Raw genomic sequence first — 23,823 nt, forward strand, 5'->3', positions numbered from 1 at the left:
TAGAGCTTTGCCGTGCAGAAGCGTCCCAGTCATTTTCCTGCTTGGGTTCACTGACTGTTGGGTCATAAATGGTTCACATAGTATATTGGTAAATGTGGGTCACACAGATAAGTGTTCCCTTAAAAGCCAGAGAGCACGAAGTGATGGGCACCATTTTTAAGAGCACTTGGAAGAAATTGATGAGCAGTTAGTGATGAGAAGCCATCCACATGAGTAGTGATTCTGTCTGCTTATTGTCAGTGACCCCATAGGCTGCTTCTAAAAGACCTTGGAAATGTAGTGCCTGCCAGTTGATTGTAGAAGAGGAAAGTGAATGAGCCCCGAGAAGGTGCAGCGGGGGAAAAGTGCAGATTGACTGTTGACCGGTGGCTGCTGCTGCCATGCAGCATGCATTGGGTTGTTGATTCTACAGACATATGTTTGGGATCCCCACTGTGCCAGGCCTGGACTCTCTCGGCTACAACCATGAATTAGACATGGTCCTTGCCCTCAAGGAGCTTATTCTTTAGTGAGGCAGAAAAAAAATCTTGCCACTTTCCATAACAAATGTGTTTATTGATTACTTACCGTACATCAGTAAGATTTTGCTTAGCTCTCACAATAAAATGGCAACCCACTCCAGTGTTCTTGCCTGGAGAATTCAATGGACAGAGGAGCCTGGCTGGCTGTAGTCCGTGGGGTCACAAAGAGTCGGACACGACTGAGTGACTAATACTTTCACTTTCACAATAAATAGTAGGACTGTGACCCCTGTATTACAGTTGAGCAGCTTAGGCTCAGAGAGGGCAATAACTCTCTCGGATCACACAGCTGGTGAGTAGTGAGTCAGCATTCAGACCCAGTGAGGTTGACTCCAGAGTGTGTGCTCCTTTAGGCCTGATGGAAGGGTCATGGGAGGATGGAGAGGTGTTGTTACTGGTGACCTTGCTGGGTCTGGAAAGTGGCTGAGATTCTCTGTGGAAAATGCATCATGGGAATTGTCAGTCATCTGCTCAGTCTTCATTCCTTAAACTTGAGAAAGACATAAGTGCCGGTATTAAGGTGGGGACATTGTTTGGATACATAGTGAATGTCACCAGGATGAGTATAACGGCCACATTTTCTTTTTTCAACTCATCTTGAGATCTGAATGTTTTGGCTGCCATGCTGAATTGATAAGGATGTTGTAGAAATCCTTATGTAGGCCTCCCCAGAATTTTATTTTTTTAAAATACTAAGTTTTCTTGGTTCTGTTGGTATTGGTAAAGGCACATCAGGGGAACCCTGGTGGGGATTTTTTATTATCCATCCTTGCTCCCCTACACTATTGCCCAACACCCCAACCAGCCTTCAGACGTGTCCACTAACTTACCCTCCCTGCAGGCTCCTGCTGCTGCAGCTCCTGGCTGCCTGCAGTTACCCCGGGGCTCGAGCATGCAGGCTTTGCTTATGTGAAAAGATGCTGCTGGAGTGAAAGGACTGTGATGCCAGCTGAGTTGCTATAGTTATAATTTAATTGCATCAGCTTTACAGCCTATTAAGAGCGAAAAGGGAAAATGTTTTCTTGGTAACAATTATCAGTCATGCTCTCTTTCTTGTAAATTTCCATTCTTCCTCATTTCTTTCTACCTTAAATTCATCATTTTAGTGGGGAGGAATTTGGAACGTTGAAAGAATGGGTATAGGGTGGGGCAGGTGCTTAAAAAGAAACCAAAGGGCTGATGACTGTATTTTTCCATCTCTGTGATAGGCAGAGACATAAAGTGTGATGTGAATATTTTAGTACAGGATGAGGGCAGAGGAAAGAAGTGAATAGGGAAAATTTTCTTACATGAAATAAATTTTGAAAGAAATTTCTGTCTTCAAGATTTTAGTTAAGATTGGATTGTAGATTTAAGATTGAATTGTTCTGTGTTGAAATGCATTTGTTTAAATAAACTGTGTTGGATTTTTCATTTTAGGGAACAGATTTGATTGCTTTTTTGCATGTGTGTGTGATATTTTTAAATTGTTAAATTTCTTCACACATAAAAGAATATGCATAACGTATATGAAGGTATAAATCAGGGGTTGGCAGACTAAGACCCAGGAGCCAAATACAACTTGCTGCCTGTTAAAGTTTTGTTGGAACACAGCCACACGTACTTGTTTGTGTATTGTCTGTGCTGCCTTTGTGCTACAGTAGCCGAGTTGAGTAGTAATGACAGACTGTATGGCCGGCAAAGCCTGAAGTACTTGCTGTCTGCCTTTTACGGAGTTAAGTTTGCCGACTCATGGTGTAAATAGTAGTAAAGTGAATGAATACCGCTGTGCACATTGCGCAGTTAAGACATAGAATGTTATCAGTAGCTGTGAACCCCAGTCTGGGTACACATCGTCAATTACATCCCCCTCTTTTCCCACGGGCGATGCCTCATTGAATTTTTCCGTTCAGCTCAGAAACCAAACAACCTCGGATACAAAGAAAAAGTCGGCAATCACTCTCTCTGCCTAACTTTACCTACAAGGTGATCAATGCCATTAACTTGCTTGTTCTTTCACAGTTTTCCCCATGATCAGGCAAAACATGTATACACTTTTATTTGCCCAGAGTTAAACAGCAGATTATAACATTTTCTGTGCTCATACTACTAACCTACCTTTTAAAGCACTTATTGTTTGTCAGACGCTGTGCCAAGTACTTTATATGCATTATGTACTTTCCTGTGAAATAAAATAACCCTTTGAAATAAGTGTGACTGTCTCCTTTTTATATTGAGGAGTCAGAGAGCAGGTAATCACGCCAGAACTCCAACCCAGCTTGGGCAGTGCGAATCCCTCTTGTTTGTGAGGCATGTTCAGTTCCCGAAGGCTTATCATGGGCGTTCTCCCAACTGGTCTTCACAGCCCTGAGAGGTGAGAGAGGCAGGGCTTTCCTCTACATGTTAGCAGGAGAAAAAGGAAGCTTGGACAAGTGAGCTGTCCAGGATTTTCAGTCAGTATCTGACAGATGGGACTAACCCAGGCCTCTGGACTTTCTTCTGAGAACAGCTTTTGTCTTCTTGTTCTCCTGGGACTGGACTGTTTGACTCCAGCTTCTCTGGCTTTCTGCTCAGGAGAGGCTCTCTGGCTTGTAAAAATTGGGGCAGGGAACCTTTGGGTTTTTCCGCCCTGAGAAGGTGAAACAGCCTTTGTTGGTATTAGTAACATCATCCCTACCCCAGATTGCCTGCCTCCTTTATGGTCCCTCCCTCCACCCCCCACCCCAATCAGGGCTCCTGTGAATGCACTGCACAGTCCGTGAACTGCACACTTCCTCTGGGCACCAGCCACCTCGATGACTTTTCCTCATAATTTTCATAGCTAATTTTTAAATTTCAAGGTTCCCAACCCTGGTATGCCTTTAAATCTCTGGCCTCTGAATACATTCTCACGTATCACTGGTGGGGATAGAGTGCCGGTGGGACAGAATTTGGCAGTAGCTAGTGAATTTACTCTTGACCCAGCTGTCACACTTCTGAAGATCTCTCCCAAAGATACACTGGCAAAAGTACAAAAAGATGTGTGCACAAGGATATTCTTTGCAGCATTGGTTGTAATAGCAAAAGTTAGAAACAATTCCAGTATCCATCAATATGGGACTGGTTGAATAAATGTGGTGCATGTGCATAGCAGTAGCAGAAAGGAATGAGAATATACACTCATTGGATGGAGTGTCTCCAGGCCATGTTGCTAAGTAAAATAAACATGAAAGGTGGAGGAACGTGTATGCTGCTGCTGCTGCTGCTGCTGCTGCTGCTAAGTTGCTTCAGTCGTGTCCAACTCTGTGCGACCCCATAGACAGCAGCCCACCAGGCTCCACCGTCCCTGGGATTCTCCAGGCACAAACACTGGAGTGGGTTGCCATTTCCTTCTCCAATGCATGAAAGTGAAAAGTCAAAGTGAAGTCACTTGGTCATGTCCGACTTTTCGGGACCCCATGGACTGCAGCCTACCAGGCTCTTCCGTCCACGGAATTTTCCAGGCAAGAGTACTGCAGTGGGGTGCCATTGCCTTCTCCGTTATTTAAGAAAGCAGGTGAAGGAAAGTCCATGTGTGTGGATTGGAAAACTTCATCTCATTAAGATGTTAACATTCCCCAAATTGATCTATGGATTAAGTGCAATTCCTATCAAAATCCCAGGTGGCTTTTTTGCAGCAACTTATAAAGTGATCCTAAAATTTGTATAGAAATTCAAGGAACCTAGAATGGCCACAACAATCTTTTTTTTTAATTGAAGTATAATTGAGCTAGAGCACTTTGTTAATTCCAGGTATAACAGTGATTCGATATTTCTTTATAGAATGATCACATAAGTCTAGTTACCATCTCACCATACAAAGTTATTACAGTATTATTGACTGTATTTCCCATTCTGTGCATTTCATTCCAGTGACGCATTTATTTTATAATTGGAAGTTTGTACCTCCTGATCTCCCTCCCTGCATTTCACTCGTTCCCCCTACCTCCCTCCCCTCTGGCAACCACCTATTCTTTGAATCTATGAGTCTGTTTCTGTTTTGTTATGTTTGTTCACTTGATTTGGTTTTGAGATTCTGCATATAAGTGAAATCATACGGTATTTGTCTTTAAAATTTTAAAACTCTTCGAAGAAAACATAGGCATAAATCTTCCTGACCTTAGGTTGGACAGAGCCTTTTTGGATATGAAACCAAAAGCGCAAGTGACAGAATCAAAAATAAACTGAACTTCATCAAAATTAAAAAGCTTTTGTGATTTAAGGGACACTATCAGGGAAGAAAATAACCCACAGAATGGGGAGAAAATGTTTGTATATTATATATTGGATAAGGGACTTACATCCAGAATGTATTAAAATCTCTTACAACTCAATAATAAAAAGACAACTCTGTTTTGAAGTAGTATTGATTTACAATATTAGTTGCAGATGGACAGCATTGTGACTCAGTGTTTTTACAGGTTATCATCCATTGAAAGTTGTTAAAAGACAATGGCTATAATTCCCTGTGCTCTACAGTGTATCCTTGTTCCTTATCTGTTTTATGTGTAGTAGTTTATGTCTCTTAATCCCGTATCTAATGTGCTCCTCCCCCTCTCCCTCTCCTCTCTGCTAACCATTTGTTTTCTCTGTCTGTCTGTCTGTTTCTGTTTTGCAGATACATTTGTTTGTATTATTTTTTAGATTATATTTGTATTATTTTTTAATTACATTTGTATTATTTTTTAGATATCATATATAAGTGATGTCATACAGTATTTGTTTCTAATTTCACTAAGTATAATGCTTTCTCAGTCCGTCCATGTTGCTGCAAATGCAAATTTTCATTCTTTTTTATGAGTGAATAACAGTCCATTGTGTGTGTGTGTATATATATATATATATACACACACACATATACACCACATTTTCTTTATCATCTGTGGATGGCACTTGAGTTGCTTCCATATCTTGGCTACTGTGCTGCTATGAACATCGGATACATGTATCTTTTTGAATTAGTGTTTTCATTTTTGCCGAGTATATATTCCAAGTGAAGTCGCTGGATCATATGGTAGTTCTGTTTTAGCATTTTTCTTTTGAGAAACCTCCTTACTGTTTTACATAGTGGCTGCACCAGAAGACACCCCAGCTTTAAGATTAGCGGGTCTGAATAGGCGTTTCTCCAAAGGAGGTCTGTTCATGTCCAGTAAACAAATGAAAAGATATTCAGTTCACTAACCATCAGGGAGTTGCAGATCAAAACCACAGAAAGATACCACTTCACCCCCGCTAGGATGGCTGTAGTCAAAAAGATAGGTAATAACAAATGGAAAGAATGTGGAAAATATTGAAACCCTCATATACTGTCAGTAGGAATGTAAAGTGGTGCAGAGTTTACAAAACCGTCTAGCAGTTCCTCAAAAGGTTAAATATAGAGTTTCCATATACATGAGCAGTTCCACTCCCAGGCGTATACCCAGCAGGAAGGAAAACAGTGGTCCACACAGAAACCTGTACATGAGTGTTCATAGCAGCATTACTTGTAGTTGCCAAAAAGGGGAAACAATCCAAATGCCTAACGACTGAAAAATTGATAAATGAAAAGTGGTATATCCATATAATGGAATACTATTTGGCAATAAAAAAGAATAAACTACTAATACATACTCCACCATGGATGAACCTTGAAAAAACATGCTAAGTGAAAGAAGCCAGTCACAAAAGACTATATACTGTATAGTACCATTTACATGCAACGTGCAGGGTAGGCAAATACATAGAAACAGAGAGTAGATTAGAGGTTGTCAAGGGAGTGATAGATTAGGGGGCCTGGGGAGTGACTGCTCTGGGTAAGGAGTTTCTTTTCTGGGTAATGAAAAGATTTCTAAAATTAATTGTAGTGTTGGTTGCACAAATCTGTGAATATATTAAAAACCACTTTTTTTTTTTTTTTTTTTTGAGATTTCCTCCCACCCACCCCATCACACTTCTTTTTAACCCTTTTATTATGAAAGTGTTAAAACATTCGTAAGAGTAGAGAAAACAGTATAGTAAACTCCCAGGTACCCATCACCCATCATATCAACATTCTGCCATTTTTTAAAATTTATTTTTAATTTTTACTTTATATTATAGTTGATTAAAAATGTTACTAGTTTCAGGAGTGCAGCAAAAGTGATTCAGTCATACATATACATGTGTCTGAATTACACGTTTTCAGTGGATGATTAAATAGTATGTGGATTATGTCTCAGTAAAACTGTTTGCAAAAAGTAGAAAACACAAATGTATATAAGTATTTGACTCTTGAGAGTCCCTTGGACTGCAAGGAGATCCAACCAGTCCATTATAAAGGAGATCAGCCCTGGGTGTTCTTTGGAAGGAATGATGCTAAAGCTGAAACTCCAGTACTTTGACCACCTCATGCGAAGAGTTGACTCATTGGAAAAGACTCTGATGCTGGGAGGGATTGGGGGCAGGAGGAGAAGGGGACGACAGAGGATGAGATGGCTGGATGGCATCACCGACTTGATGGACGTGAGTTTGAGTGAACTCCGGGAGTTGGTGATGGACAGGGAGGCCTGGCCTGCAATTCATGAGGTTGCAAAGAGTCGGACACGACTGAGTGAACTGAACTGAAGGTTTGCTATAATAAAGTATGGTAAGACATGAAGACAGGGATATGACTGTCATGAGGGAAGAAGTTTCTACTCACATTTTTCCAGAAACAGGAGGCAGAGCATGCTATGCAGGGCCACTGAGGAAGCACTGAGGTCAGTCGGGGCAAATGAAGTAAGGGGAACACGTGGGCAAAAGCCTTTACTGTGGTTTCTGTAAGAAGGCATGATGAGCAGGCTTAGGATTGGCTAGTTTGAATCACTTCAGTGGGCTCTAGGGTAAAAGTGCTGTCTCTGGTTGTTTGGTACCTAGCCCTGAGATGATTAGGGAAGAGGATAGTGTCCCAGTGAAGGAGGTGGTTGAGGTATGGGCTCTGGATTGATTAGTATGCATATGTTATATGTGCTTGCAGGCCTCTAGGATTAGCAAACCTGAGAGAGGCAGTCCCTCCAGTATCAGCAAGACCCCAGATGTCAAAGCAGCAAATAACAGAAAGTAAAAAGATGTGATTAACACAGACGGTTACCTATAGGAAAAGGGAAAAAATAAGATGGAGAAGACAGGGACTTTTTTTTTGGACTTTGGAATGGTTTAAATATTTTGCATAACTGTAAAACAAATCTCAAAAAATTCCTACAGAAGAAAAATAAATGCTCATTCAGTTGATGACACAACCATTCAGAGAGGAACATTTCCAAGTAATATCTTAATCAGTCGTCAATAATGATCCTGTTGGTGGAGGGATTAATACTGTTGTTTTGAGATTGTTGTGTATATAGCGTAGGATAAAGCAAGTAGATAGTTAGGGTGGTGATGTTGAGAACTAGGACTTTTGGTATAAGAGAAGGGAGAGATGCAGATAGAAAATCTATGCTGCTGCTGCTGCTAAGTCGCTTCAGTCGTGTCCAACTCTGTGCAACCCCGTAGACGGCAGCCCACGAGGCTCCCCCATCCCTGGGATTCTCCAGGCAAGAACACTGGAGTGGGTTGCCATTTCCTTCTCCAATGCATGAAAGTGAAAAGTGAAAGTGAAGTCGCTGAGTCTTGTCTGACTCTTAGCGACCCCATGGACTGTGGCCCACTAGGCTCCTCCGTCTATGAGCTTAACCCAAAACTGTAGGTTTTTAATTTTGAATTTAAAGCGTCAGTATGAACTCATGATATAATTTATCTTAAGGAAGCTGAAACAAAATTAAAAACTGTTTCTAGCTCTGCCTGTTGAAGGCTTAGAAACAGTGTAGCAGTCCTAGTGCCCAGAGAGTATGCTCTAAAAATCCATTTCTTAATAAAAAGTAACTGGGGCTCTTTGGAGAGTTGACCAATTCCAGGTCTGTGTAAGATGAACTTATACCAGATGGCAAGGAAGTTATGAAGGTCCACTTGAGTCATGTGAAAAGATCTCAGAAACCAACTTGAAAAGACTTCTATTAACCACAGATGAGATGATTTTGAGCATGATAAAGATAATAACTGCGTGGAGTGAAACACATCAAATATGCTTAAATTCATGAGTTCATAATGATACTAAAGCAAGACTCATCAGTCACCTTTGGAGGATGCTAGAGAATCAACTCGTTATTCAGAGTAACCACACAGTTGATGAAGAGCGTCTCTGAGGGGAAATATTCCAGCTAATAAAGATAGAATACCACCATTTTGCAACCTCTGAGGAATTAATGAATCTCAGCAGTGATCATCAGCATCTGGTAACATTCCAAAAAGAGGTAATCAGACGTTACATACCTCTTGATAAAAGTCTGAAGTAATCGAACCAAAAAAATAAAATAATGCCACATGAATCTGATCCGACTGTCAGCACTTACCTTCAATTTACAGGAAATTGGATAGGAGAGGCCAAAGGACCCTGCTAAATTACATCATGGGGATGCAGTCAGTAAAACCTTTATGTGGGGAACTACATCCTTGCTACTCTGAGTGTGGCCCATAGATCAACAGCATAAGCATCAGCCGTGAGCTTTTTAGAAATGGAGACGCTCATACTCTCTCTCAGACCTGCTGAAACAATCTGCATATTAACAAGTTTCCCAGGTGATTCACATGCACGTTTCAAGTTTGAGTAGTGTTGCTCTACGGGACAAATGAACTAGAGTCTCCAAACAAAGCAATTGTAAGGAAAAAAATGAGACGGGGCAGCCTATCTGGATGAAAAGACACTTGGAGGCATATCAGTTATTTGCAAGTAGAGAACTAATTTGTGTTCTATTCAAACAAACACAAATCTTAAAAATAATTTTAAGTAATTGGAGAAATATCTTGAATTTCTTTTGAAATAATCTGGGTGGTAGCGAGAGGAAAGTGGGTGGGGATGTAGATGAAATAAACTTTCCTACGACATGCTAATTTTTGAAGCAGTAATAGGTACCAGTATTTTGGTCACCTGATGCAAACAGCTGACTCATTCGAAAAGTCCCTGATGCTGGAAAAGATTGAGAGCAGATGGAGAAGGGGGCGTCAAAGGATGAGATGGCTGGATGGTACTGCCGATGGAACAGACATGAACTTGGGCAAACTCCGGGAGATGGTGAGGGACAGGGAGGCCTGGCATGCTACAGTCCATGGGGTGGCAAAGAGTTGGATATGGCTTGGCAACTGAACAACAGCAATATGTACAAGGTTTGTTATTTTATAATAAAATATTAAGATTTTTCCTGTAATAGTTTAAAAGGGGGAGTTCACTAAGATGGCTGCAATCAAAAAGGTAATAACAGGTATTGGCAAAAGATATGGAAAAAGTTGGAACCCTCGTACATTGCTTATGGGAATATGAAATAGTGTAACTGCTTTGGAAAATAGTCTGACAGTTCTTCAGAAGGTTAAACAAGGAGTTAATATATAATCTAGCAGTTCCGCTCCTAGGTATATACTCACGAGAAATGAAAACATAAATTAATGTAAAAACTTGTACAAGGATTTCCATGATGGTCCAGCGACTAAGACTCTGTGCTCCCAGTGCAGGGAGCCTGGGTTCAATCCCTGGTCAGGGAACTAAATCCCACATGCTACAACTAAGATAACCAAGACCCAGTGCAGCCAAATAAATATTAAAAAAAAAAAAAAAAAAGAATTTTGTACGTGAATGTTCATGGCAGCATTTTTATAAAAGCCAAAAGTAGAAACAACCTAGCTGTCCTTCAACTGATGAATGGATATGTTCATAACTATAAGATATAGCATATTCATATAATGGAGTACTGTACAATAATAAAAGGAAATAAAGTACTGATACATGCTGCAACATGGATCAACCTTGAAAATATGCTAAGTGGAAGAAGCCAGTCACAAACAGCTACGTATTTTATAATTCCATTTATAGAAAATGTCCAGAATAGGAGAAGTTAGAGAGATGGAAAATAAATTACTGGTTGCCAGAGGCTGGGGAGAGATTTGTAGAGACATGGGCATCTTACATTCCCATGACTGCCCAGAATAGGAGAAGTTAGAGAGATGGAAAATAAATTACTGGTTGCCAGAGGCTGGGGAGAGATTTGTAGAGACATGGGCATCTTACATTCCCATGACTGCTGATGGGTTGTTGGAAAATTAGGAGGGGGGAGGGGGATGAAAATGTTCTAAAATAAATTGTGGTGATGGATGTACAACCCTGTGAATACACGGAAACCCATGAAATTATACACTTAAGTGGGTGAATTGTGTGATATATGAATAATATCTCAGTAAAGCTGTTACTAAAAAAGGAAGGAGAGCATTATATTGATACCCAGTCTCCAATCTTCACCCAGCATTATCAGAATCACTGGGAGGGAAGTTGTCTAGGTGATTCTAATGTGCAACCAAGACTGGGAACCAGTGTATTAGGAAGTTAGCTGTCAAGGATTGTTAGAAGAGAGAGGCAAGATTATCTGTTTGAAATGACAGCCTGGAGGGCAGGCCAGGGATGGCATCAGAGCTGACCATTCTGATAGAAGAGACAAAAATCTACAGTGGGGAGTCCTCTGGGTGCACATCATCTGTTAGTAGCACTTAGTACCATTAGTGGTACTTAGTACAGTGGAAATAGGCTTGAGAAGTCCTTTCATTTCTCCAATAAGTGTGTTCAGAGTTGGTCTCCTTCAGTGTAACACCCATAGGTATTAGGGTTACTTGTGCTGCCAGGTGGTCTCACTTCTTCTGAATTACTCAGAATGAGCAGAGACTTTGTCAGTGGAATGTTGAGGTATTAAACCGTAATCCAAAAGTAACAGTCTAAACAACTTAATCTTCCTAGGTTTCTTTCTTCTAGAAAGTGTTCTGGATATTAGTGAGACTCTATAATTATTTTTGGTCTCCATTGTCACATTACTCAAGTGAGTAGACATAAATCCAGCTGTATTATTCTCATTTCTCTTGAAAAGCATTTATTAGTCACGTGTTAGACTGGGCAACAGAGGGGGAACTTGAAGATGCACTTTACATGATGTTTGGCTTTTGAAGAGAATCTTTGGAGAATTGGCCTTGAATTCTGGTTTTACTGCCCTTTGCAGGTTATTGATTGCCCTGGACTTTTAGTTTCCTTAATGAATGAAGTTTGAACTAGGTTACTCCTTAAGCTTCTAAAATTTTGAGGTTCACTACATCTGTCTGTACAGAGGCTGTAAATATAGCGTGCTGGTTAAGAGTTTGTGCTGTGGAGTTTGGTGACCTGGCTCTGCTGTTTCCTGGCTTTGTGATTTTGAATAAGTTGGTTAACCTCTTTGCACTTTGGTCCCCCCATCTGGAAAATGGTGATTGAGAATAATACCCACCTCACAGTTTTCTTCACTGTAAAATATTTGAAGCAGTTTAGCCTATGATTTTATTGATATGCTATCATTTTATCCTATATAGGTCCCTCACTCTAATTTAGGCATGATCAGAACTCTTACTAAAAAATGCAACGTTGTATCTGTTATACCAGGTGGTAGATGTTTTTGGAAAGGTATAAAGCAACCATACAAAAGTATTCATGCAGCGTATAAGATGTTTTATACTAAAAATACTCTTTAATATTTTAGGAAGTACATTAGATGTCCTAATTCTTTTTTTCTCCCTGCCCTGTATCCTCATATAGGTCAGTTCTCCTTGGGTCTCGGGGACTTGACATATCCCACATCTCACAGCGATTGGAGAGTCTGAGTGCAGCCACCACTTTCGAGCCTCTTGAGCCTGTGAAGGATACAGACATTCAGGTAAGGGATGCCAGGCACCAGGACTGGTGCAGTGAAACCCTGAGCATGCAACCCCAGCTGAAGGCCCTGACCCTTTGTTCACCAGCTGGTTTAGTAATTCCATATTTCTTTGTTAATTTTCTTCTTCAAATATTAAGAGAATGAGAGGCTCAGATTTGGAGGAACATTGGATTATTTTCACAGTGCTCTGCAAGACTGAATTTAGGGAAGCAGTTCCGACCTGCACTTTTTAAATTATTGTAATTACGAGCACAGATTTGTCTTCCTTCTTTGGGCTTAATCCAAGGGACAGAGACATTAGTTGTAAGTTTCTCTTGCTTTCTTTGCTAGATCTCAAATAATTTTACTATTCCTCTTCCACATTTCTTTTCTGCATCTTGCTTGTATGCATTGGCAAAGAGCTGGGAAAAACTTAAGTACTATTTACTGAAACCCACTTATCGATTTCTAGGAAGTATTTGGCTCCATTAGTGGCACCAGGAAATGGCCTAATAGAGCACTCCAGTCTCATTTAACCTAGCATGCCACTGGCACAATTGATTGCTATTTTAATCTAATCAGAAACTAGTGGCTGTGTGAGTGTGTGTCCAAAATTGTTAAGAAAAAATCTTGTGATCCATTTAGTTTTGAGGAATTGGAGCACTGATTTGTGTTAGAGTGAAGGGATGGTAGGATACCATTTTTGTCATTGACTTACCTTTGAGATAAAAGGATGCAGGTCCTACAGAGGCAAATCCTAGTATGAATGGATCTATTATTATTTGGGCTCAATTTGAAACACTTCACCCCACCATCCTTCTCAAGAACTGTTTTAATCCATCTAATGGCCACAGTGCTACTGCATTTATTCCACTTCAGAAACCTAAAACCCTAGACTTTTGAGTTGAGAGTTGAATAACTACAGATGTTCGTTATTTTCTGTGTTATTGATATGTTCCCAGACTATGAAAATTCAGTTTTTCCCAGTTTTATATGCTAAATTATATTTGCCTCTCACGTTACAGATGCTTTCTTATTTCCATGTAATTTTAAAATGGCATGTATAATTGCCTCTTTTTTTTAAGTTTTAACTGTTCCTCTCTCCACCTTCTATTTTGCTTGATGCCCTGTAAACAAATATTGGGGGTGGCCAAAAAGATCATTCGGGTTTTCCCATAACATCTATGGAAATGCCCAAATGAGCTCTTTGACCAACCCAGTACTTACAACAGGATCAAGGTGGTTGAATGGGATATAGTTCAAATAATTTGAATAATCACCATGTATTTAGGGGAGTATCCAAATAGTGTGGAAAGAGATGGCACTTACTGAAAGGTTGTTATTTGAGTTGTTTTTAATGTTTAAGATGCCAGATAAGTTGTTTATTTTAAAAACTGCTTTTTTGACTTTCTTTGGCATATTTGTAATGCATATTTGGAATACCCAGCAATGTTTAGTGAGGCAGTTCATGAATTCCCTTTGATGTGTTACATTTTTTGCTCTGAGGGATTAATGACAGGTTTACAGATGTATTAGGTAATAATGATTTATTCTGACCTTCTACTTTATGTGTGAACACTGTCCTTCAACAGCCCCATTAGGTGGCTTCCTAGCAGTGCATGCTTGGTCACATCAGAGAAAGTTTCTTAATTTGGAATAAGCATGGCTAAGAGTTTTGGTCCTGCCCCTGCTGTGAACCTTTGAACTTTGAGAGGAAGGATGCTTCCATTTTGGAATTTAACCTCTCAGTTGAGCTATTCTGGAATATTTTTAAAAATGTGAGTTGGTTGCTCTAAGATAAGTTTTGATTATTTGGGAATTGATCATCTAGACCTGCAAAGACTAACTAGTTTTAAGACAAAGATTTAAGACTAACTAGTTTCAAAATAAAATCCTCTGTTGACTTCATCTTCTTGCCAGCAAAGCCTTTTAAAGAAGAAAATTTAACTTTCAAAGGACTGAGTCTTTGGCCTAATTTGAGCTAGTGGTTGATAGAGATTTGAAGTCTTAAGTTGCATTGTGTGGCTCCGTTGACCTATGCCTTAACTTCCTGTGCACGATATAGTATCATGTCCTTTTCTGACTTCCTGTGTAGTAATCAGATATAGGAGCCAAGCCAGCCTCCCCCCTTCACAGGAGTGATCCTCCTTTTAATTCTTCTCTTCATGTATTGATTATCCAGGAAGAGTTAATTTGGACATTTTAAGTTTGAAAAACCAGATATACTTTTTGATGGACACTTTCTTCTCACTTATTTTTCTTACCAGCTTTATTGAAATGATTCACATAGTATAAATCTGATCAGTTTTTGTATATGAATGTCATGTTTTCCAACTATGCAGTTCTGAGATAAGAACACACCCTAATCTCATATACTGAGTATCAGTCAGAGTGAATTTATTATGTCAGTATATATTTTCATAAAAGGAAATGCTGAAGGAGCCTTTGGTAGATTCTGCCCAAGACTTTGTATTGTCCAATGTTTGCATTACTTATAAGCTTGAAAAGGCATTTTCCCATGAATAGATTGTCCTTTTCTGTTTGGTAAACATTGATTGTATTTCCTTCTCTTTCTAATGGAGCTTGAAATTAATACAAGTTTTTTGTTGTTTATCATAATCAGTGATCTTGGCATGCACTGAGAATGCATTTTTAAATTGCTGTGGCCAGCAAAGGTAACATATTTAAATAAACCCACTTAAATATATGTTTGAATGATACTAGTGAAATTTTAAAAAATGTTTATTGACTTAATTTTTGGAAATGTTCATAAAGAAGGCCTACACATTTGCTGTAATAGAGATGAAGAGCAATAATTGTTAACAGGATGTGGTACTAAAGCAGCTACTGCTCTATTCTGAGTGACTTTGTGGTGCTTGTAAGTACTGTTCCTCTCACAGAGATCCTCTTGCTCACTTCTGTCTTTGGAAGAAAAAGTACTGAGGGTAGACTGCACATTTTTACTGTGGTCTGAACAGACCTAATGTACCATGGATGATATGTATTATATAGTAATAAAGTACACAGTTACACAGTTCAGTTGTGTTCTGGGCTTTTTCACTAGATTACATGTATTTTTTAAGAAAGCTGTGCAGAAATAACCTGGGCTGGCCATAAAAATGGGAGCTGCAGTTTCTTGGCATTAGCCTGCAATATTTCCAAATGGCAATAGACCAAAATATAATATTATTGCTAAACTTACTTAGATTCGTATTGCTGCCATAACAAATTACCACAAACTTAGTGGCCTAAAACATTAGAAATTCATTCTCTCACTGTTCTGGAGCTCAGAACTTTGAAATCAGGGTGTTGGCAAGGCCCTCCGAAGGCACTAGGGGAGACTCCTTCCTCTTCTAGCTTCTGGTGGCTCCTGACTCCCCTTGACCTGTGACAGCAGAGGCGCAGTCTGCCTCCATCTTCATAGGTTTTTTTTCTTTCTTTCCTCATGTGTGTCAATCCACTTCTCCCTTCTAAGAACACCAGCCATTGGATTTAGGGCCCAGCCTAAATCCAAGATGATCTCAGCTAGAGATCCTTATCGTAATTACATTTGCAGAGACCCCATTTCCAAATAGGATCACATTCACTGGTACCAGGAGTTAGGACTTAGACATAGCTATTTTAACCCACTGTATTAACAGTGCCAGAAAATGTAAAACTATAAATTAACTGAAATGAAACATTCTGTGTTTCACAACTGGACGGAGTGTCAGGATAAGGCGTCTATTGCTAGTTGTTCCAGGGACTGCAAAGCTCAATCAAGTATCTGATCTCACCCTCAGCTCTCTTTTAGGCCTTTGAAAGGTGAGGCTGACTGCTAGAAACAGCCTGATTTTTTAAAATAGTTTTAAGTACTTTAGTTTTCGGGGTAAGGACAGGTAGCATTAAATCTAGGAGGGGAGGGAGTACTGGGGGTGAGAAAGAGGTTTCTCCTTCGGCCAACCAGGCTACCAACTGCCCTGCTTTCCGTTTATACTTTAGGCCTTTGCTCACCACCATGCTTTAGCGTGGAGTAGCACCTCTGAAAATGTCTGAGCCCCCTTTCAGTCTGACACTCTTAAGGCCTTCCTTAGATGCTACCTCTTTCATAGTCTCAGATCTCTCTTCCCATGGCCTCCAAATGTAGCATGTTGGCTTTACTGCTTAGGAAAAAAACAAAACTTTCTGAATGGTCCCCCACAAAGTAAACAGCAACCTAGATTATGTTACTGGAATTGACTTAGCAGCCAGTTTAAATCTTGATAAATGAAAATACAGCCCCTTCTATACACAAGAAACCCTATACAGAACTAAAGATCTTCATAGTCTGCTAAATTTCCAAATGGAAATCTGTCCTGTATAAGTAAAGAGAAAAAAAAGTCCTAAAAAGAGAGGAAAATAGCTGTAAGAAAATGAGTCAGGGAACTGATGTATCACATATAAAACTAATGATGCAATAATAATTGATTTGTTAAAAACTTGTTCTGCTTACCACACTGTATCTATAGTAAAATATTCATTATGTCCTTCCTTTTTCTGTCCTTGGAAATGTAGAGTTATGCTCAAACCACTGTTAGCTTATCTTGTAAATAACCAGAAGAAACTAAATGGCTTTGGTTAAGTATAAAACAAATCACTGGTGTTATAATCCCATATCACCTAAATTGTTATTTTCGAGGTTTATCTTTTAATTTTATACCTTCAGAATTAAGGTACTGCTGATTAAATGCAGCTATATATAACAGCTAAGAGGAAAAGTGGTTGAATGCTATTAATAATTGTGTGTTTGTAGTACTGGCAAGTTGTTGGTAGGGAATTGGTTCCAGAAATCCTATGGCAGTTTGTTGAAAAGAGGGTCAGACTTGCCTAGAATGATTAGTATGCTAATAGCAGTTCTTCAGGATTAGTACTGGCAAAATATTAATACTGAGGGGAGAATGCAGTAAGCTTTTCCTAGCTTGAATTAGTTGAGAGAAGGGGCATTCTGAATGGGCGAACAGTATCTTCAGTCAGTTCAGCCGCTCAGTCGTGTCCGACGCTTTGCCACCCCATAGACTGCAGCACACCATGCTTCCCTGTCCATCACCAGCTCCCAAAGCCTGCTCAAACTCATGTTCATCGAGTCGGTGATGCCATCTAACCATCTCATCCTCTGTTGTCCCCTTCTCCTCCTGCCTTCAATCTTTCTCAGCATCAGGGTCTTTTCCAATGAGTCAGTTCTTCACATCAGGTGGCCAAAGTATTGGAGTTTCAGCTTCAACATCAGTCCTTCCAGTGAATATTCAGAACTGATTTCCTTTAGGATTGACTGGTTTGATCTCCTTGCAGCCCAAGGGACTCTCAAGAGTCTTCTCCAACTCCACAGTTCAAAAGTGTCAGTTCTTGGGCACTCAGCTTTCTTTATAGTCCAACTCTCACATCCATACATGACTACTGGAAAAACCATAGCCTTGACTAGACGGACGTTTGTCGGCAAAGTAATGTCTCTGCTTTTTAATATGCTGTCTAGGTTGGTCATAGCTTTTCTTCCAAGGAGCAAGCATCTTTTAATTTCATGGATTCAGTCACCATCTGCAGTGATTTTGGAGCCCCAAAAAATAAAGTCACTCACTGTTTCCATCGTTTCTCCATCTATTTGCCATGAAGTGATGGGGCTGGATGCCATGATCTTAGTTTTCTGAATGTTGAGTTTTAAGCCAACTTTTTCACTCTCTTTCACTTTCATCAAGAGGCTCTTTAGTTCTTCACTTTCTGCCATAAAGGTGGTGTCATCTGCATATCTGAGGTTATTGATATTTCTCCTGGCATCTTGATTCCAGCTTGTGCTTCATCCAGCCTGGCATTTCACATGATGTACTCTGCATATAAGTTAAATAAGCAGGGTGACAATATACAACCTTGACTCCTTTTCCTATTTGAAACCAGTCTGCTGTTCCATGTTCGGTTCTAAATGCTGCTGCTTGACCTGCATACAGATTTCTCAGGAGACAGGTAAAGTGGTCTGGTATTCCCATCTCTTTAAGAATTTTCCATGGTTGGTTGTGATTCACACCGTCAAAGGCTTTGGCATAGTCAATAAAGCAGAAATAGATGTTTTTCTGAAACTCTCTTGCTTTTTGATGATCCAGCAGATGTTGGCAATTTGATCTCTTGTTCCTCTGACTTTTCTGAATCCGCCTTGAACATCTGGAATTTCATGGTTCATGTACTATTGAAGCCTGGCTTGGAGAATTTTGAGCATTATTTTGCTAGCGTGTAAGATTAGTGCAGTTGTGCGGTAGTTTGAGCATTCTTTGGCATTGCCTTTCTTAGGGATTGGAATGAAAACTGACCTTTTCCAGTCCTGGGGCCACTGCTGAGTTTTCCAAATTTGCTGGCATATTGAGTGCAGCACTTTCACAGCATCATCTTTTAGGATTTGAAATAGCTCAGCGGGAGGTCCATCACCTCCAGTAGCTTTGTTCATAGTGATGCTTTCTGAGGCCCACTTGACTTCACATTCCAGGATATCTGGCTCTAGGTGAGTGATCACACCATTGTGGTTATCTGGGTCATGAAGATCTTTTTTGTATAGTTCTTCTGTGTATTCTTGCCACCTCATCTTAATATCTTCTGCTTCTGTTAGGTCCATACCATTTCCATCCTTTATTGTGCCCATCTTTGCATGAAATGTTCCCTTGGTATCACTGATTTTCTTGAAGAGATATCTAGTCTTTCCCATTCTGTTGTTTTCCTCTCTTTTCTTTGAATTGATCACTGAGAAAGGCTTTCTTATCTCTCTCTGTTCTTTGGAACTCTGCATTCAAATGGGTATACCTTTCCTTTTCTCCTTTGCCCTTTGCTTCTCTTCTTTCCTCAGCTATATTTAAGGCCTCCTCAGACAACCATTTCGCCTTTTTGCATTTCTTTTTCTTGGGGATGGTCTTGATCACTGCCTCCTGTACAATGTCACAGTATCATGAACCTCCGTCCATAGTTCCTCAGGCACTCTGTCAGATCTAATCTCTTGAATCTATTTGTGACTTCCACTGTATAATCGTAAGGGATTTGATTTAGGTCATACCTGAATGGTGTCAGAGAAGGCGATGGCACCCCACTCCAGTACTCTTGCCTGGAAAATCCCATGGACAGAGGAGCCTGGTGGGCTGTAGTCCATGGGGTCGCTAAGAGTCAGACACAACTGAGCGACTTCACTTTGACTTTTCATTTTCATGCATTGGAAAAGGAAATGGCAACCCACTCCAGTGTTCTTGCCTGGAGAATCCCAGGGACGGGGGAGCCTGGTGGGCTGCCGTCTATGGGGTTGCAGAGTCAGACACGACTGAAGCGACTTAGCATACCTGAATGGTCTAGTGGTTTTCCCTACTTTCTTCAATTTAAGTTTGAATTTTGCAATAAGGAGTTCATGATCTGAGCCACAGTCAGTCCCAGTCTTTTCTTTTTTTTTTTTTTTTTTTTACTGTATAGAGCTATTCCGCCTTGGCTGCAAAGAATACAATCAATCTGATTTCGGTATTGACCATCTGGTGATGTCCATGTGTAGAGTCGTCTTTTGTGTTGTTGGAAGAGGGTGTTTGCTATGACCAGTGCATTCTCTTGGCAGAACTCTGTTAGCCTTTGCCCTGCTTCATTGTTTACTCCAAGGCCAAATTTGCCTGTTACTCCAGGTATCTCTTGACTTCCTTTAAATCTGGAATTATTTTTAAAGAAATGTAAATCATTGTCATTTGCATCGTTCTAGAAATTGAAACTGCTAAGTGCGTGTACCAAAGAGTTCAGTTCAGTTCAGTCGCTCAGTCGTGTCCGACTCTGCAACCCCATGAATCGCAGCACTCCAGGCCTCCCTGTCCATCACCAACTCCCGGAGTTCACTGAGACTCACGTCCATCAAGTCGGTGATGCCATCCAGCCATCTCATCCTCTGTCGTCCCCTTCTCCTCCTGCCCCCAATCCCTCCCAGCATCAGAGTCTTTTCCAATGAGTCAACTCTTTGCATGAGGTGGCCAAAGTACTGGAGTTTCAGCTTTAGCATCATTCCTTCAGAGGTCTTACCAAAACTGCTTTAGTAAATTAAGGAAGAGATGAGGTTCATTCATAAGAGTTGCATCTGTTTGCATACTGAAATTTGTATAACAATTCTAAGAAATGGTTTAAAGTAGACAAAACATAACCTACCTGCATTATTGTTTCTGCTCTTAAATATACTTGAGCAGTCTTTTCTGCACATAATGGTGATCTTGCCCAATATTGGATGATTCAGAATTTTGAATTGATGGACTCTGAGGGAATAAGACTTTGCTCTTAAATGTTTTCACATAATATTAATATAAAAATGTAAGAGACCATTGCATGGAATCTGACAGTGTGAAGATATTTATTTAGTTAAGCATTTGTGTTTATTAACCTTTGTTATATTCCTCTTGCTCCTAAGAGAGTCAGTGGGACGTTCACGCTAACCTTTCTTTTGAATTTTTAGAGGACTTTAATGGATATTTGAATCTTGCCCTTTCCACCTTATAACAACTCTCTGTCCTGGACTTGAAACAACCTATGGGTAATACTCTTGGGTTCACTAGCAAATGAATCCAATTCCCACTGGATCCAAAGCCTGTTAGTAGAGAGAGAAACTCTTTCCTAGAACAAATACCGGGTATATTTTAGGCTAAAATTCAGTTGTAGGGGCCGAGGTACATGTGGACCAGGTGCGTCTCTCCCTGTGCTCTTGTTCAAGGCGGTAGCACTGCTAGGCTTCGTCTCGTGGAAACACTGCAGCGCCCACATCACCCCCACTTAATGAGCATATTTGCTGTTCCTTGTCAGTAAACCCTGACCCGGAATAAATCTCAGAGCTGGTAAAAGCCGGTAAACATGTAAAAAGGAAAAAATAGTGTCTTTGCAGAGGCAGGTTAACGTGCCATCCTGTTTTGTGTTTATAATTAGGTGGGCTAATGCAGAGTGCTGTGGGAAGTACTGAAATGACTTAATTTTCCTGCCTGTTTTTGATAAGGGGAAAGGTAGACATCATGGTCTGGTGGCAAAGTATGCAATTATATTAAAGTGTCCTGTAAATGGAATTAAAAATGGTAATAAAAGTGGGTGTTAGAAGCATCATCTGTGGAAAATGTGAAAAACTGCTTTTATGTTAGCCAGGGATATAAGATTTCAGCCTTTTTACTTATCCATTCACACTTACTCCTGAATGCAGGGCTTTCAGAACAAACAAGTAAATGGATGCTGAATGCATTCTGAACAGGGAGGAAACGACAGGCTTTTTTGTCTTCTCAGAGGTTTCTTATATCCTGTAGTGAGCAGAGGAATATCAATTACCAACTTAAAGAAGAAAGAAGTTGGAATGGTTCTGTAAGAGTATTTTGGAAGAAGCCCATGGCTAAAATATTTATCTAACAATTTAATAGAGCACTTCAAGTGTTGGCCAGGCACTGGTGCCTTTGAACTGGAATTGAGTCATCTCCTCCCTCTTTACCACCTTCTCTTAACCTGCCGATACCTATTGATGCCAGAACTCTGGAGGTAGGAAACATATATTGTCATCTTCAGTCTGGTATCTTTAAATTGCTTGGTTTCAGGAACTAGAAACGGGCTGAACTGTTTGATTTAAATGGGGGTTAAAACCTAGTCAGATACTGAACACACTTACTGTAGACCAGCCTGTCGTTCTCAGATGGCACATCTTGACCCTGGGCGCCACTCGGATCTGCTTGCCACAGCGCCCTGTGATCTCTTATTTCCATTTCAGAATGTTCAATCCGAGGCTTTCCAGGCCGGCAGTGTGATCTGGCCCCTTCCATTGGTGGTGGTTGCAAAATGTGGCTTCCCTAGTCATTGAACTTCCGGGCCAGGTTCTCCCCGTCTCCACTAAAATTCCGCATCTGAGACAGAGTCCCGTGGTTTTGCTTCTGTTTGTTTTTTGGCGGGGACCAGGAAAAGAAGCGGGGGGGTAGGATGGGCATCATCCTCTGCTGACGAGACCTGTACTTAGAATTTCTTTTGCTGCAGAGCTCTCAGAACCAGTGTGTATTGCTTTTTTTCGGGGGAGGGGAGCATTTTCCGGTCTCTCAAATGGTTGGCTTCCATCTTGCACTTCAGATGTGGAGAGGTTGGGTGCGTCCCCCACTCTCCTGGTCTGCGACACTAACGATCGGCAGCAGTGCACGTGCGGCTTTAATTATCTTGGAGGACAGAAAGGCGAATCCCTGCTTCTCACCATGGAGTGGCGGTGAGGCTGAGATGCCATCAGCAGAATCCTGCCTGTGCTTTTCAGAAAGCCGCAGCACTTGAAGCACTGCGGCAGAATCAGCTGAGCAGGGCTGGGCGTGACACAGCTTCCAAGAAACTGTACAAAAAAACCTCTTGTCTTACAAAACACATTTACAACTAGCCCCAACCATTCATTTAGTTTATAACACAAAGCGGAGGATTAGGTCAGCAGAATGTAAGTGGGAGTATGGATCCACTGGCTGATTTTTATTATTGCTACCTGATTTGATTTATTTCTTTGAATGGCACAAGTGCAAGGATATGGGGCACAGTTTTCTCCATTCCTCCTTTTTCTAATGAAAAAAAGATTGTCTATTTAGAAAAGCTGTTGCTCTCTTAGGGACAGGTGGAAGCTTGATTTGCTCAAGGTACCGAAATATACGTGTATGATATTATCTGGGAGTGCTTTCTCATTTCTTATTAGGTTCTCTGTTATCCACAGAACGTGTCCGTCTTTCTCAGCAGAAGCAGTCTCTAACGGAGCAGTGCTGGGTGGGTCCTTGAAGGTTTAAGGCCTTCACTAGTCGCACTTGGTTCTGTGATGAGGTCCCACATGCGCTTGTTTTGAAGGAATAGAGTGATGGGTGTTGTACTGAAAAGGTGCTAATAGAATCCATGCTTCTCAACTTTCTTTTTTCTTCTTTCCCAATTTATCCCAGACTGAGATAAAATAAGTTATATGAATTACTAGAAAAAGTGAAGTAAAAGACATACAGAATATGAGACTTAGGTTTTGGTTTTATGTTTGTTTTGCGTTTTTTGGCCACTCCATGCAGCTTCTGGGATCTTAGTTCCCTGACCAAGGATTGAACCCAGGCCCTCGGCAGTGAAAGGCACGGAGTCCTAACCAGTGGACTGCTAGACCAAGGAATTCCTGGAAGCCTTGGTTGTTCTGTTTTTGTTTTTGTTTTTTTTTAATAAAAGTCAGTAGACATAAAGCTACTCTTGTCAGGTTCCTATAAAAATTTCTAAATGCTAATTCTCAGTTTTTGTAGTTATCTGCTACAGACTGGGAGCTGTGGACGGGCGCTTCTTCAGCTGTACTTGGGCAGTTTTGGTTTCAGTGGGTGTGTTTTCTTCTTTCCGCCTTTCCTGCCTCCCTTCCTTCCTTTCGTTTTAAGCGTTCCTTGCTGTACGGTAAAACATGGCACCAAAGACAAGTTTGAACTTCTGTCTTGTTTTATCCCAGCTAAAGTCAAGGAGGCAGAGCTGAAGACTAACTAAACGTGTATTGTGTTCAGATACTGTACTGAGCAGTTTCTGGGTTTCCTCATTCAGTCCTTCCAGTAACCCTCTGAGGTGGTGACATTAACCCCATTTCA

The 23,823-nt window shown here is 40.6% G+C and overlaps 1 protein-coding gene and 1 long non-coding RNA gene across 2 annotated transcripts in view; one reads left to right on the forward strand and one right to left on the reverse strand.

Moving 5' to 3' along the window:
• NUP93 (nucleoporin 93) overlaps positions 1 to 23,823 on the forward strand; it is a 103,034-nt gene that overhangs the window by 16,046 nt on the left and 63,165 nt on the right. Inside the window, exon 3 of the mRNA XM_086350749.1 lies at positions 12,148 to 12,265. Coding sequence (XP_086206875.1) covers positions 12,148 to 12,265 — 118 coding nt within the window. The remainder of the gene's footprint in view (positions 1 to 12,147; positions 12,266 to 23,823) is intronic.
• On the reverse strand, positions 2,992 to 9,041 carry LOC147353274 (uncharacterized). The gene is made up of 3 exons (XR_015145497.1): positions 8,903 to 9,041; positions 7,177 to 7,292; positions 2,992 to 3,129 (listed from the first exon to the last, which is right to left on the reverse strand). It is a non-coding gene; the product is annotated as an uncharacterized LOC147353274 (long non-coding RNA).

The sequence above is a fragment of the Bos grunniens genome, chromosome 18 (assembly GCF_055505025.1).
Source record: "Bos grunniens cultivar Pamir isolate PY7600 chromosome 18, Bosgru_T2T1.0, whole genome shotgun sequence".
Taxonomy (NCBI): Eukaryota; Metazoa; Chordata; class Mammalia; order Artiodactyla; family Bovidae; genus Bos; species Bos grunniens.